Source organism: Staurois parvus, unplaced genomic scaffold, assembly GCF_062004578.1.
Source record: "Staurois parvus isolate SC_StPar_1 unplaced genomic scaffold, SC_StPar_1.0 ptg001133l, whole genome shotgun sequence".
NCBI classification, from domain to species: domain Eukaryota; kingdom Metazoa; phylum Chordata; class Amphibia; order Anura; family Ranidae; genus Staurois; species Staurois parvus.
In genome coordinates, this window is record NW_028318929.1 from 3,462,683 (window position 1) to 3,477,557 (window position 14,875).

The 14,875-nt window shown below is 41.1% G+C and overlaps 1 protein-coding gene across 2 annotated transcripts in view; it reads left to right on the forward strand.

Moving 5' to 3' along the window:
• Positions 1-10,237, forward strand: part of LOC149439353 (regulator of G protein signaling 3-like) — a 135,741-nt gene extending 125,504 nt beyond the window's left edge. For both annotated transcript variants that reach the window (XM_089659130.1, XM_089659131.1), the window contains exon 7: positions 8,466-10,237. In XM_089659130.1, the coding sequence (XP_089515256.1) occupies positions 8,466-8,645 (180 nt within the window). In that variant the 3' untranslated portion in view covers positions 8,646-10,237. The remainder of the gene's footprint in view (positions 1-8,465) is intronic.
• The last annotated feature ends 4,638 nt before the right edge of the window (positions 10,238-14,875 follow it).

A 14,875-nucleotide genomic window follows, 5' to 3' on the forward strand; every position in this document is an offset into this window, starting at 1 on the left:
TGCACACCCTCTTATAACTGGGGATGTAGCTGTGTACAGAATTAAGCAATCACATTCAAAATCCTGTTAAATAGGAGTCAGTACACACCCACCATCATTTAATGTGCCTCTGATTAGCCCCAAATAAAGTTCAGCTATTCTAGTAGGTCTTTCCTGACATTTTCTTAGTCGCATCCTACAGCAAAAGTCATGGTCAGCAGAGAGTTTCCAAAGCATCAGAGGAATCTCATTATTGAAAGGTATCAGTCAGGAGAAAGGTACAAAAGGATTTCCAAGGCATTAGATATACCATGGAACACAATGAAGACAGTCATCATTAAGTGGAGAAAATATGGCGCAATAGTGACATTACCAAGAACTGGACGTCCCTCCAAAATTGATGAAAAAACTGGCCTGGGAGGCTGCCAAGAGGCCTACAGCAACATTAAAGGAGCAGCAGGAATATCTGGCAAGTACTGGCTGTGTGGTACACGTGACAACAATCTCCCGTATTATTCATATGTCTGGGCTATGGGGTAGAGTGGCAAGACGGAAGCCTTTTCTTACGAATAAAAACATCCAAGTCCGGCTACATTTTGCAAAAACACATCTGAAGTCTCCCAAAAGCATGTGGGAAAATGTGTTCTGGTCTGATGAAACCAAGGTTGAACTTTTTGGCCGTAATTCCAAAAGATGTTTGGCACAAAAAACAACACTGCACATCACCAAAAGAACACCATACCCACAGTGAAGCATGGTGGTGGCAGCATCATGTTTTGGGGCTGTGTTTCTTCAGCTGGAACTGGGGCCTTAGTCAAGGTGGAGGGAATTATGAACAGTTCCAAATGCCAGTCAATATTGGCACAAAACCTTCAGGTTTCTGCGAGAAAGCTGAATATGAAGAGGAAGTTCATCTTTCAGCATGACAACGACCCAAAGCAGACATCCAAATCAACAAAGAAATGGCTTCACCAGAAGAAAGTTAAAGTTTTGGAATGGCCCAGCCAGAGCCCAGACCTGAATGTAATCGCAAATCTGTGGGGTGATCTGAAGAGGACTGTGTACAGGAGATGCCCCCGCAATCTGACAGATTTGGAGTGTTTTTGCAAGGAAGAGTGGGCAAATATTGCCAGGTCAAGATGTCCCATGCTGATAGACTCATCCCCAAAAAGACGGAGTGCTGGAATCAAATCAAGAGGTGCTTCAACAAAGTTTTAGTTTTAGGGTGTGCACACTTATGCAACCATATTATTTTAGTTTTTTATTTTTACTTCCACCTAAAAGATTTCAGTTTGTTGTTCAACTGAGTTGTACAGTTTATAGGTTACATTAAAGGTGCAAAAAGTTCTGAAATGATTTATCTGTGTCTCATTTTTTTTTTTTTACATCACAGAAACCTGACATTTTAACGGGTGTGTAGACTTTTTATATCCACCGTTAATGTTTGTTATACAAATAAACTTCTTTTTATACAGGGTTCACCCATGATACAGGATACATAGAGCATTAACAGTTCACCCATGATACAGGATACATAGAGCATTAACAGTACTAAAAGTGCACATCAGAAGCTGTTTTCTTTGGACTGTCTCTTTCTAATTAAATCCCCTAATGCTTGTGTCTCATTGAATCATCATGTGCCCCTTATGAATAGGGGAAGGGGGGATGAGTCATGCATTCAGTTGTGTGTGTAAATTTGTGCTTGAGCTGTTGAGCCATGTGAACAGGTATTTGTTTAATTAGGACTTGTCTGGTAAACATAAAGGGGGACCCAGAGCACCACCTTCTGGCTGTGACTGTGAATATATATTATGCATGAGCAATATTTCCTGTATACCTGCAAAAAAAAAATGAATAAAACGCCTCATCACCGCCTGTCAGATACTCTCTGAAGAGCAACCTAAACATGGATCCTTCTCTTCAGAGACCAAAGCAAGTGTGAACAAGCCCTAAGGGCTCTTTTACACCGGTGTTAAATTGTAAAGCAGCCTTTAACGCGCACTACACACCTGTGAGCATTTTGGACACGTTGCACATGGGTTCAAGTCAAGTCAGCTAATGCTCCTCAAACACCCTGTGAGATGTGGGGGTTATTATTTTTTATGGGGCTAAAATGGAATCACTTTTGACACTTTGCCACCTCAACTCAAACACGCTGTCAACACCATGGACATGTTTAAAGTGCATTTCAATAGAGGTGGCTGCCAAGTGTCAATGCCTGGCAATGCTGCAAGAACATGGATTGCTCTTCAGAAACCATCACTAGTGTGAATGAGCCCTGAAAAGGCAGCAGCCAGAGATGTCACATTTGGAAGGCAATTCCGCCTGCTGAACGCAACCCATTCAAGTGAAAGGGTTGCGTGCAACCATGTTCAAAGCAAACAATTGTGATGCGGAATTTAGAGGGTTAAAATAGGTGGTGAGGAGGTAAGATATTGCCTCTGAAAAGTGATCCAAGCTGGTTTTTGGTAGATCTAAAGGAGTACAATTAGATTGCATAGTGTATAGTGAGCTTAGAAAACCCCCCCAGATAGCAGTAACAAAACAAAGAGGGATTCTAATCCTTCCTTCCTGTATCCAAAACAAGAAAAGAAGGCTTTTGGCTTGACATAGATTTTAATTATTAAGCAAAAACATTTTTGCAAGCGCTTTCAGTCCCTAAAGAAAGGCAGCATTTCTTATTTGGTCTGTTCGCAGTTATTTGTTTTGGCTTTCAGTTTTAACTTGACCTGCTTGCTTACGTGTTCGAGGAAAACTTAGTCACTTCCTGAGGCACAATCCCCTATGAGCGAGCCACGGTTATTAAATTGGGTGTGTGTATTCCTGCTGGCTACATTTAATTCATCTCCGAATTTAAAGGGAAGCACCGCAGTTCTTCATCCGAAACACAAATTGCTGATTGGAACATGCCAAAGATAATTTAGTAATCATAAAGTGATACTAAGCACACACTGTTTCATTTACATCATCTGTTCTCTTTCTGTATGTGGATGATGGCGCTGTAATTAATTTAATAAAAAAAAAATCTAAGTCTTTTTCCTAATCGATATACAGCTGTCACATGACCCAGCTCTTTCCCAACCTGTCTGCAAGGAAACAGGGTCAGGAGGAGCTTGTAGTCCTCTGCTGCTGGCCACATGTTAAAAAAAACAGCCTTTTTGGCATACAAATATATATTTGAAACCAAATCTTTATTATTTTTTGTCATTAACATGGTGTGGGCGGATTTCTGCCAGTCACAGGCTGTGTCACACCCCTTCAGCCTGTGTCTTAAAATAGAAGGGAGGTAAAGCCTCCATCAATCTACATGTAATATCCCGCTGTGTTTAGCTGGTTAGTGGGCATGGAGGAGGAGGGGGGAGTGGGCTGGCATTTACCACCGTGTATACGCCCACATTGTCAGGAATGGACTTGCCAATAATGGTGGGACTCACCTGCCTTGTGGGCTGCAGTACCAGGGCTGGCCAGCGGATGCTTTCAGCAATCAGAGACTCACCCCTGCAGTCAGCCAAACACCTGAAGCTGATTGCAGGGGTTGTATTTAAGGAATGGCCGGACTCACAGTCAGGGCCTTGGTGTGTGTTTTTCCATGGGCCCCTTGTATCTTGTATCCTGTGTTCCTGTTCCTGTTTCTGCCTGACTTGTTGCCGACCCTGCCTGATCCTGACCTCTGCTGACTTCTCCTGTTTGATCCCTGGCTTGTGACCCTGACCATTCTCTGCCTGACCCTCTGCACCACGCTGCCCTTGAGTTACTGAACCCAGCTTGTGACCCCGACCACTCTCCCGCCTGTTCCTGGTACTCCGTTTGCCCGTTTGCTACTGACCCGGCCTGCCTGACGACTCTTGCATTGTATGTATTGTTATCTGTAGGTGGTTTGGTTTGTTTGCACTGTGTTTATGTTTAATTTTGCACTGCGTTTTGTATTGTTAGTCTTAATAAATCATATTGTTTATACCATATCTGAAGCCTGCGTTTCCCTGTGTCAGTCCACACACCTCTGGTCATACCCGCATCCCTGACACACATGTGTGACTGTATTATTATTCTTATACAGGATTTATATAGCACCAACAGTTTGCGCAGCGCTTTACAACATGAAGGTAGACATTACAGTTACAATGCAATTTGGTACAAGAAGAAACAGAGGGTCCGCCTGTATAGTCACATGGGCTGCTCAGATGTGAGAGGGAGGAAATGCTCCACCTAGAAACTCACTGAAAACTGAGCACGTGCAGTAGCTGCCAACACTGCTCTTCAAAAATGCCTAGCTGCATTGGGGACATGCACAGAAGGGGGATAGAGAACAGCAGGATCAACCAAGATTTTTGCAGATTACAGAAAATGAATCCCATAGTGACTGAGTGAGTATGAACAGTATGTAATACCACATTTATTGATAGGTTTTTTTATGACGTGGGTTTACTGACACTTTAACGGGTGAATATGAAAATCTAAATATGCATATCCAATAAATGAAGAGTAGTGACAAAAAGACCTACCGCAAATTTCCTCCCTGCTAAAGAAGACATTCAGTCAGAAATAAATAACAATACAAATTGAATAGCCTATTAGAAAAGGAAATTAAATGGACAGATTGAAAATAAATTGCTCAGCTCTGTTCGGTTGCTTTACTCAACTTCAATTTGCAATTGTCCCCTGTAGTATCCTCTTCCACCACAAGATGTCCTCAGACTTTTGGGTTGAATGGTGGACAGCATCAGTACACCCACTTCCTGAGGCCAGGCTGTCATGTAAGTGAAGGGATGGACACTGCTCAACCGACCCCAGGAGTCCAATGTTAAGAAATGGCCTCAGCCATGCCCTCTGACATGTTTTGCCCCGCCCACTGGGGGGGGGGGGTGCTGGTGACTGCTCTGTGACCAAGTCCCACATGGTTGGGACTAAATGCGTCAGAGGGCATGGCCAGCATGTGGCTGAGGCCATTTCTTTACAGACTCATGCTCCCCTCATCTCATTTGGGATGATCCTTTTCTTTCCATCCATAGCTTGGATCGGCGCCATAAGGTATATTTTTCAGGCTGTCATGGGCCCGCCCCTAGCTTACAAATGGACAGTGAAAGGAGAAGCAGCACAGTGATGAGGTCACTTCTCTGCTTTCTCCTCAAATCAGCATGCGCCTTTTCAGTGCATTTCATTTTTTTGAAGGTATTTATTTAGAGCCAACAATTTCTGCTGTGCAGTGCTTTATATACTGTACATTCACAACAATCCCTGCCCTCAAGGAGCTTACAATCTAAGGTCCCTATTTTACATGCATTTACATACTAAGACCAGTTTACACAGGGGGCCAATTAACCCTCCAGCATGTTTTTGGAGTGTGGGAGGAAACTCACACAGGCACAGGGAGAACATGCAAACTCCAAGCAGGTAGTGTGCTTTTGAGTTTCAAACTGAGGACACCAGTGATACAAGGCAGAAATGCTAACCACTGTGCTGTGGAGAAAATCAATTCAACTTACTTGCTCCTTGTGCTGCTTCTCTCTCCCCCAAGATAAGCTCTGCTGTATGGGGAGTTGCAAGAGGCTGGTGTCTTGTCTGATTCAGGAACTTACACTCCTTGTATTTTGAAAAATATATTTAATGATGTATTAATGAATACATAACTGCATCCGTTTGTATCTTTTATACATGCCTGGAGATCAACTTTAAAGTATAATTAAAGGCATTTTTTTTATTTTGGATAGAGTGGAGAGGGATTAGAACTCCTGTCAGGTTTTTATTGCTGTCTATGTCCCCCTGTAGGGAGATTCGTCCTATTTACCCAAATCCAGTGAAAGAACATCCCAGATTTTGGGTTATCCTCAGAACAGGAATAGCGAGGAAATCTTCCAATGGGGGAGACTAGTTCTGGTGACAACCAGGGATTCCCTCCTGCAGGGATTTCCTCTCACATCCTGTTTTGGGACAAAGAATTGAAGGGAAAGCTACCCAATGGGTCGCAGATGGCAAAACAACTTTTTAACCCTTCCTTACAACATATGAAATTAAAAAAAAATTTTGTCTTTAGTTTTGTTTTAATGGGTATAAACCCTTACCTTGTAAAACAACCCATTCAGTTTAAAGTTGAAAGGCAAAATATTTTTGTATATATATAAAAAAACATTATAAATACCTTGTGATCACATACCCTCTGTTCTCAGCTGCATCAGGAAGACAGAGTTCTAGGGGAGGTGAAACAGCAGGGCAATGGTCTTCCCAGTGAATGGTTGTGTAAGGGGATGGGTGGTTCTCATGATAAGTCTAATCATTGGAGGACAGGCAGGCTGTTCTCCCAGCACAGCCAGAAAACTGGGAAGGATGTGCTGTCCTGAACACTGGTCTTCCCATTGAATGGCTATGCAGGGGAATGTCAGGACAAGTCTGATCATTAGTGGTGAGCAGGCTCAATTCTCCGCACAGCCAGAAAACTGACCATGCTGTGCTGTCATGCCTAGTGTGGTCAGTTTCTAATAGAAAAACAGAGGTACTGGCAGAAACACCAGGGTTTTCACACAAAGGAAGCAATACTAAGAGCACAGGAGACTTTTTCATACAAGTACATGGTATAACAGGCACATATCAGGAATATGAAATGTTGCGTTTACACATTTTTTAAAGCAAACCCGTCTTCCATTGTAGTCTTTAAAAACAAATTCAAGCTCTGCCTCAGAGCCAACTCCACCAGTTGACTGCTGTTAGCTCCCTATGGGGTAAACCACATAAAATAATGCAGTGGCAATTTATCTCTCTTCCAAGTGCTACTTATGTAGATTACACCGTAGGCAGCCATTTGTTCCCATCTGTGTAGAGATCTCTACTCTTAGTACTCTTTAGACTCTTACCTTAGAAAATTGTGGAAAGTATATGAAGTGTGTTTTATTTCCCAGTATACATGAAGAACATCACAAGACCAACGTTTCGGGGGCAAGAAGTTCCCCTTTATGAATGTGCAACATTGATAAAAAAAAAGTCCCCGTATTATCTGACTTTTTGCTGTTCTTCATGTATACTGTGAAGTAAAACATACTTTATATATCTTTTCGGAGTATGCCAACTATCTGTTACTTGGTGCTTGCAGTGCCACCTGATCTATTTTGAATGACCATAGAGGTATGAGTGCGGTATGGAACTTCTGTAGCTTAACCATTAGCCTCCCGGCCTATAGCCGTGGCCGCAAAAGTGCTGCAGATTTCCGGGGTATACGCCATTTGGCATCCTCCCGCACATGTGCAGTTCGCGCAGTTTCAGAGCCGCGCAGTGGCGTGATCTGTCACCGGCCGTGTACCTCGGACACGGCCGATGACAGATCTGAGTACCGGCCCCCGTTGCCGGTACCATGTGACCTGCTGTGTCACATGAAAGTTGTATACAATGGATGGCTTCATTCATGCCATCCATTGTATACTAGTGCCTAGCTGTGAATGGTCACAGCAGGTCACATGCACATGTCATGTGATTAGCTGTGGCCAAATCACAGCTAAGCACAAAAAAAAAAAAACCTGAATAAATCGATGTCACTCAGGTAAATGCTTGCTTATAGCAAAGTAATTCTTTGCTATAAGCAAATTGTGTAAAAAAAAAAAAAAAAAAAATACTGATCACTTCCCCAAAGTAGTACAATGTTACTATGGTAACATTGTACTACTTTGGTCATAGTAAAATATGAAAAAAAAATTAAAATAAAAAAAAAGTAATAAAAAATTAAAAATAATAAAAAAAATATATTTTTTTTTTTCGTTCATACTGTCACCAGTCAGTGTCCCTGTTCACCGCTATGCCAGTTATATGATGACGCTGTACTGCACTGGTGACAGTATGTAAAAAAAAAATAGTGAAAATAATTTTTTTAATTTTTTCATTTTCCGAAAAATTTTGACAAAAAAAATACAACTTCAAAAAACTCGCCATGCCTCTTATGAAGTACGTCGGACTGTCTACTTTGCAAAAAGGGGTCATTTGGGGGATATCTGTACTGTTCTGACATTCTTGGACCTCACGAAATTAGATTGGCCGTCAGTACTTGATCAATATTCAGATCTATACCATAGTTTGTGAACTCTATAACTTTCCTAAAACTAAAAAATACATCCTAATTTGGGTTATTTTCACCAAAGACATGTAGCAGAATACATCTCGGCCTAAATTTATGAAGAACAATTATTTATTTGTAAACTTTTATAACAGAAACAAAGAAAAACGTGTTTTTTTTCAAAATTTTTGGTCTTTTTTTGTTAATTTAGCAAAAAATAAAAACCCCAGCGGTGATTAAATACCACCAAAAGAAAGCTCTATTTGTGTGAAGAAAATGATAAAATTTTAGTTTGGGTACAATGTTGTATGACCGCGCAATTGTCATTCAAAGTGTGAGAGCGCTGAAACCTGAAAACTGGGCAGGAAGGTGTAAAGTTGCCCGGTATTGAACTGGTTAAAACTCCTCAAAATATATTGTCCTGTAATTATCTTAGTATCTCTCCTTTTTGCAGGTCAATCTGGATGCCAGCACGAGGGAGCTAACTGAACACAACCTACTAGTCCCCACACGCTCAACATTTGACGAAGCTCAACGCAGAATTTACGGCCTGATGGAACGCGATTCCTACCCACGATTTCTTCGTTGCGATCTCTACCAGAGTATGCTCCATCCACCCAATGGAGCCTGCTGAGTAAGGAAGAAAAGTACGGTGAGCGTGGGGAGGAGCCAGTTCAGTACCTGGCTAAAGGGACAGCCGTTTTAGCTTTTAAATGGACCGGTTTAGGTTTTCTTGAAGGACTGCATGACCGGTGTCAAGATGGAGTCAGTCATGCCAAAGCTTGCCAGGAGTGGCCATTTTGAACAATAAGTATCTCTTGAAATATGCCCCCATTTTGATCCTGCGCGGACCAAAATGCTTCTATGCCATAGCCTTCTCGGCTAAGCCATTTTTGAACTGTAGAGCTTCTTGCCTTTACTTTTTTTGCCATTTTTGAATCGGAAAGTAGTCACAATTGGCTGCTTTGATTCAAGGTGGAATCTGTCATGTCAGCGCTTGTAGTGGATGGTGACCAGTGTTAACACTAATGGATCTATACAGAGAAAAGTTCTCCCAAAGTGGTCTCGAAGGCCGTAAGGTTGGATCGTCTTTAGGATACGCTTCATCAGTGGTGACCGCTTGCCTAAAATAACTTCCACTTAGAACACTAATTACGTCTGAAGATCAGAGCCAGACAGACAGACGTAGACCTCCCTTGTCTCGTCTTGGAGGCCATTTTGAACACTAATTTTTAATTTAAAGTCATGTTTGTTTTTTTTGGTAAGTTGTAATTAAATAGGTGGGCTTCTCTTTTTTTCTGGTGACCACCAATGGTTGAAGAGTCAAAATCATTGTAATATATTTTAAATTAATTTTTTAATTATTTTTTAAAAAAATAAAGACTTTAATTTTATTGGGTTAAAACCTGCTGATTTCAGAAATGTTATCGAATCTGGGGGTTGTCCTGCCATGGTACACTTTCACCTGCAGGTCGGATCACCATCGTGGTCTAGTTATGCATAACGAAGGTCAGCCATTTTGAACAACGTCACTTGAGCCATCAGCCATTTTGAGCTCAGCCCTCTGTAACTCCATAGAGGTAATGAAAGGCCACATTTTGAAAAATCATTGGCTCAGAGTGCTGCTCCTGCCCTCCATCTCCCCCCCCCCCCCCAAGTCTTCACCTTTTGTTAACACTATGGATAACCTTTGAAGCCTTGCGCTTTTTTCTTTGCACTGTTAAATGCCTTTTGCGCCTTTTCTGCCATTTTTTAAAATGCCTCCATATTGATGCACTGAAGCCATGTCCCGCTCCTGCACCCCAATAATGCACGTTGCTGCCTCAGTTCAGCTGGCCACTATTTATATGGCCCACGTAGCCGTCACCTCTTCATGTCGTCCATTTTTTTTGTGTGTTGAGTCATACTTGTTCGTAATCACCACGTTGGAAATTGTGTCAGACATTTTGAAGAAATTCGTTCCCTAGCAGGGATCCTGATCCTCTCAATAGCCCTTTTCCCAAATTGAGCATTACTTTATTTTCTACCTTTCCGTTACGGCCTGCATTGCCCTCCCATGACTTCCCTGCTTGAGATCCGCAACGTGTTGTACATCATTTACTTGTGGCGATAAGTTTGAAATCAGGTTAAAAAAAGTGTTTTTTTTTGGGGTTATGAAGTCTAAATGTTTTTTATGAGTAACTATGTAACTAGTCTTAAGCACTGAATAAAGATCTACAGTATTCACCTCTGTCTTCTGCAATTTTTTGTTCTCTCAAAGGGTTAAGAGCAATGGTGATTCATCCACAAGCTGCTGAGGTGCCATAAAGTGCTGGCTTGAAGGGCAAGCAAACCTAAACTACAGCTTGGTTTATTTAAAAGGACAATAAAAATGTAACTTTGGCCTCCTCTTAACCAGAATGGCCAAGTGCTTTACAATCATGACTTTCTATTCATTATAGGAAGAAATGGCAGGATTGTCTGAATCATTTCTGAATTTAGCTAAACCTACAAAGCCATTCACAACGCCGCCCCAAACTACATAACTGACCTGATACCCAGGTACTACCCTACCCGTTGCTTCCGCTCCTCACAGGACCTCCTGCTCTCTAGCTCCCTGGTCTCCTCCTCCCACGCCCGATTGCAGGACTTCTCTAGGACTTCCCCCATCCTCTGGAACTCCCTACCCCAATCCATCAGAATGTCACCTACCCTCCTCACCTTCAGGCGCACCCTGAAAACCCTCCTCTTCAGGGAAGCCTACCCCAACCTCTCATAACACCTGACCTTACCTCACAACCAACCTCCTTCATTCCACCCACCATTCCATCCCCTTCAGCCATCTCCTCCTGTGCCACCTTCCCCTCCCTCCTAGACTGTAAGCTCGAAAGAGCAGGGCCCTCGAACCCCTCGTGTAGTGTATTGTTACTGTCTTGTCTCATGTTCTGTCCCCCTTGCTATTGTACAGCGCTGAGCACACCCTTTGGCGCTATATAAATACTGTATAATAATAATAATAAACCTAAATCATCTACTTTTGAAACCCCAGTGTGGACGTCCTTAAAGTCGGGTTTCTCAGCCAGGGTTCCATCTGAGGTTACTAGGGGTTCCTTGTTCAATAACGAGCACTAAGCAACTTCTGCCTCTCAAATGAGTAACCACTGACACCAATGATCTTTTTAGTTGTCTGTAAGAGGGGATTATTCCCACTGATCACAAATGTAAGGGGCATTTTTCCCACTGACCTTAATACTAATATACTGCAAGCTGTAAATACAATAATTATTGGCAGGGGTTCCCTGGAACCAAAAAGTTATATATAAAAAAAGTAATATCAAGGGTTCGTGCATGTTAAAAAGGCTGCTTTAACCACTTCTCATCCGTGCTATATTCAATATACAGCTTCAAAGACGTTCTCCAGTTCTGGGAGGGCGTCCCTGAATGTCCTCCCTTGTGCGTGCTCCCCGCACGCCGCCTGGGTGTGCATCGGGAACTGTCTGTATCCGCTGTCTACCTTGTACACAACGTATCACAGATCGGGGCAGACTGACCATTTGAGCACTCGGGCACTGCCCGAGGGCCCGGGGTCAGTTGGGGCCCCATGAGATGCCCCTGGTACCTTTTTATAGGCTTGGGTGTGGGCGAGGACACGGGGGCCCCATGATCTCCTATTGCCCGGGGGCCCCATGAGTTGTCAGTGAACCCCTGGACACGGGGGCCCCATGATCTCCTATTGCCCGGGGGCCCCATGAGTTGTCAGTGAACCCTTGGATCAGGGTAAAGGGCTAATAACAGCGGCCCTACGCTATGTGATTGCTGTGTCCAGTCACAAGTAATCACAGATATACAAACAACAGGTCTTTGCCTGTTAACGTGTGTGAGGGAAGGAGAGCCAGGGTTTTTTTTTTTTCAAAGCTGTTGTTTGTTTATTTTCTGCAAAAAATGGAAAAAAAGAATTGTGTGGAATATGTTCTTTTACAATAATAAATAATATATATATGGCATGGTATTCAAACTATATAACATAAAGACCTTTACTGAAAGATTTCTGAAACTTTATGTTAAGTCTTATATTATTGTAAGTTCTCTCAGCTGAAGTCAAGCAAATCCTGGAATACAATTCAAGTAACACTGTACTTCTCAATGCAGTTCTCAATCAAGAGAAATCTGTATTTCTGCCACTAGGGGGCACTACAGGGGAAAGTTAAATATAAATATATAGTGCAGCTCTTCCCTATACAAATAAAACAACTATAAATAAAAATATATGGTGAACAAGTAATCAAAGTGAACATGCATCAATAAGGTGAACATGCATCAATACAAAGTCTCTCAAAATTAATCTCTTCAACTTGAATAAGTGATTTCTTCAACTTGAATAAACAACAAAAACTTCTTAATTTTTACCTATATTCTGCGCATTAAGTAGTTTTTTCTTTCCTTCCTCTCAGTAAAATGGTGAGACAACATCTAGATTTTGGAAACATTTCCACAGTGCGATTTCTGCTGAAATTCCTGGAAGTTCGCCCCCCCCCCCCCCCCCCACAGCCTTCTGGAACACTTCACAGGTCCCAGAAGACTGGGACTCATTCACAATGCACAGCGCACTTCATGCATGTGCAGTAGGAAACTGGTTTCCCTTAGTCGAGCAGGCAATACCAGCACCCAATAGCCGATTGAAGAATCGGCTAGGATGAGGACACCACTAGATCCCTGGACAGGTAAGTGCCCTAATATTAAAAGTCAGCAACTACAGTATTTGTAGCTGCTGACTTTTAATTTTTTTTTTTGGAAGGGGGGGGGGGTGTAACTGCTCTTTAACATAAACAGTCCTTGTTATTCCATTTGTAATAAAAAATACAATTTTAAAAAGCACATGTAGTTTATTTTCTGAATAAGCTGAGCTGTACTTTTATTTCAAGCATAATACTTTATATACACCTTACCTTTCCAGTGTAACAAAACAACTTTCAATTTATAAAACTACTCCACCCTGAATATTTTTTTTTTTAGTTTTACCAAAATTTCCTTTTTTTCCAGAAAAAAAAATGGGGGAAAACGTTTTTTCCCCATGGCTTCAAAACTTCCAGTAATTTTACATCTCTAGCTAGAACATGTTTCATCATTGGAGAAAAGTAGGATGAGTTCCCAGCACAGCCAGAAAACTTACCATGGTGTTCGCTCCTGCGTAGTGTGGTCAATTTGCAAAAGCAAAGGGAGTGGCAGGATCACCATGGATTTCACACAAAGGAAGCAATACAAAGAGAACAGGAGACTTTTTAATACAAATACATGGTACAGCAGGCACATATCAGGAATAGGAAATGTTTGGGTAACATATTCTTAACCTCCCTAGCGGTATGATTATTTCAGATTTTTGGTGCTGAAAGTGGTACCATTATTTTTAGAGATGAGCGAATTATTCAAAAATTCGATTCGGCCGATTCGCCGAATTTGCGGGAGAAATTCGATTCGATGCGAATTTATTCGCTGCGAATTTAACTTATTAAAAGGGTTTCTAGGCTTCAGAGAGCCTTTATATTAGTGCAGAACACTGTACCTTTAATTTAAATGCCCTTGGAGTCTGCTGGGGAAGAGAAATAATACTGTCAGTCAGTATGACATGTAGATGAGTGCCGTCGATCTTAGAATCACCGCACACTTCACTCATTTGGGCAGTCACGGGGCACGACGACGAAGAAGAATGAAAAGAAGAATGAAAAGAAGAAGAATGAAAAGAAGAAGAAGAAGAAGAAAAAGAAGAAGAAGAATAAAAAGAAGAATGAAAAGAAGAAGAAGAATGAAAAGAAGAAGAAGAAGAATGAAAAGAAGAAGAAGAATGAAAAGAAGAAGAAGAAGAATGAAAAGAAGAAGAAGAATGAAAAGAAGAAGAGGAATGAAAAGAAGAAGAAGAATGAAAAGAAGAAGAAGAAGAAGAATGAAAAGAAGAAGAAGAATGAAAAGAAGAAGCAGAAGAAGAATGAAAAGAAGAAGAAGAATGAAAAGAAGAAGAAGAAGAATGAAAAGAAGAAGAAGAATGAAAAGAAGAAGAAGAATGAAAAGAAGAAGAAGAAGAATGAAAAGAAGAAGAAGAATGAAAAGAAGAAGAAGAAGAAGAATGAAAAGAAGAAGAAGAAGAAGAATGAAAAGAAGAAGAAGAAGAATGAAAAGAAGGAGAATGAAAAGAAGAAGAAGAATGAAAAGAAGAAGAAGAATGAAAAGGAGAATGAAAAGAAGAATGAAAAGAAGAAGAATGAAAAGAAGAATGAGAAGAAGAATGAAAAGAAGAAGAAGAATGAAAAGAAGAATGAGAAGAAGAAGAAGAATAATGAAAAGAAGAATTCCAGTACAGCAAAAAGTGTATCTGCAGAGAGCTCCGCTATTTCTGACAGTTCATTTACAGCGGTTGAAACATTGTATCTATTTATTTCCGAATAAAAACATCTGTATCCTAAATGGAAACAAATAGATACAATGTTTCAACCGCTGTAAATGAACTGTCAGAAATAGCGGAGCTCTCTGCAGTGACACTTTTTGCCGGCTGATCGGGGAAAATTCGATTCGTGCACCCGAAGTTTGCTAAAATTCGGATTCGGTGCGAATCGAATTTTTCCTAATATCCGAAACGAATTCCACTTCGCCAAGTTCGATTCGCTCATCTCTAATTATTTTGCATGGAAATATGTAGTTTTTTTATTGTAGGCTGTAATTTTTAGGAATAACTCACTGAAATCTGTCCGAACAAGAGTCTATTAAAAATCCCGGGTATGATAAAATTTGAAACACGAAATTATAATTTAAGAAATAATCAAAAAAAATAATAATATAATAATACATTTAATTCAATAATATAATGAAACCAGCAAAGTCGTAAAATCGTTTTCA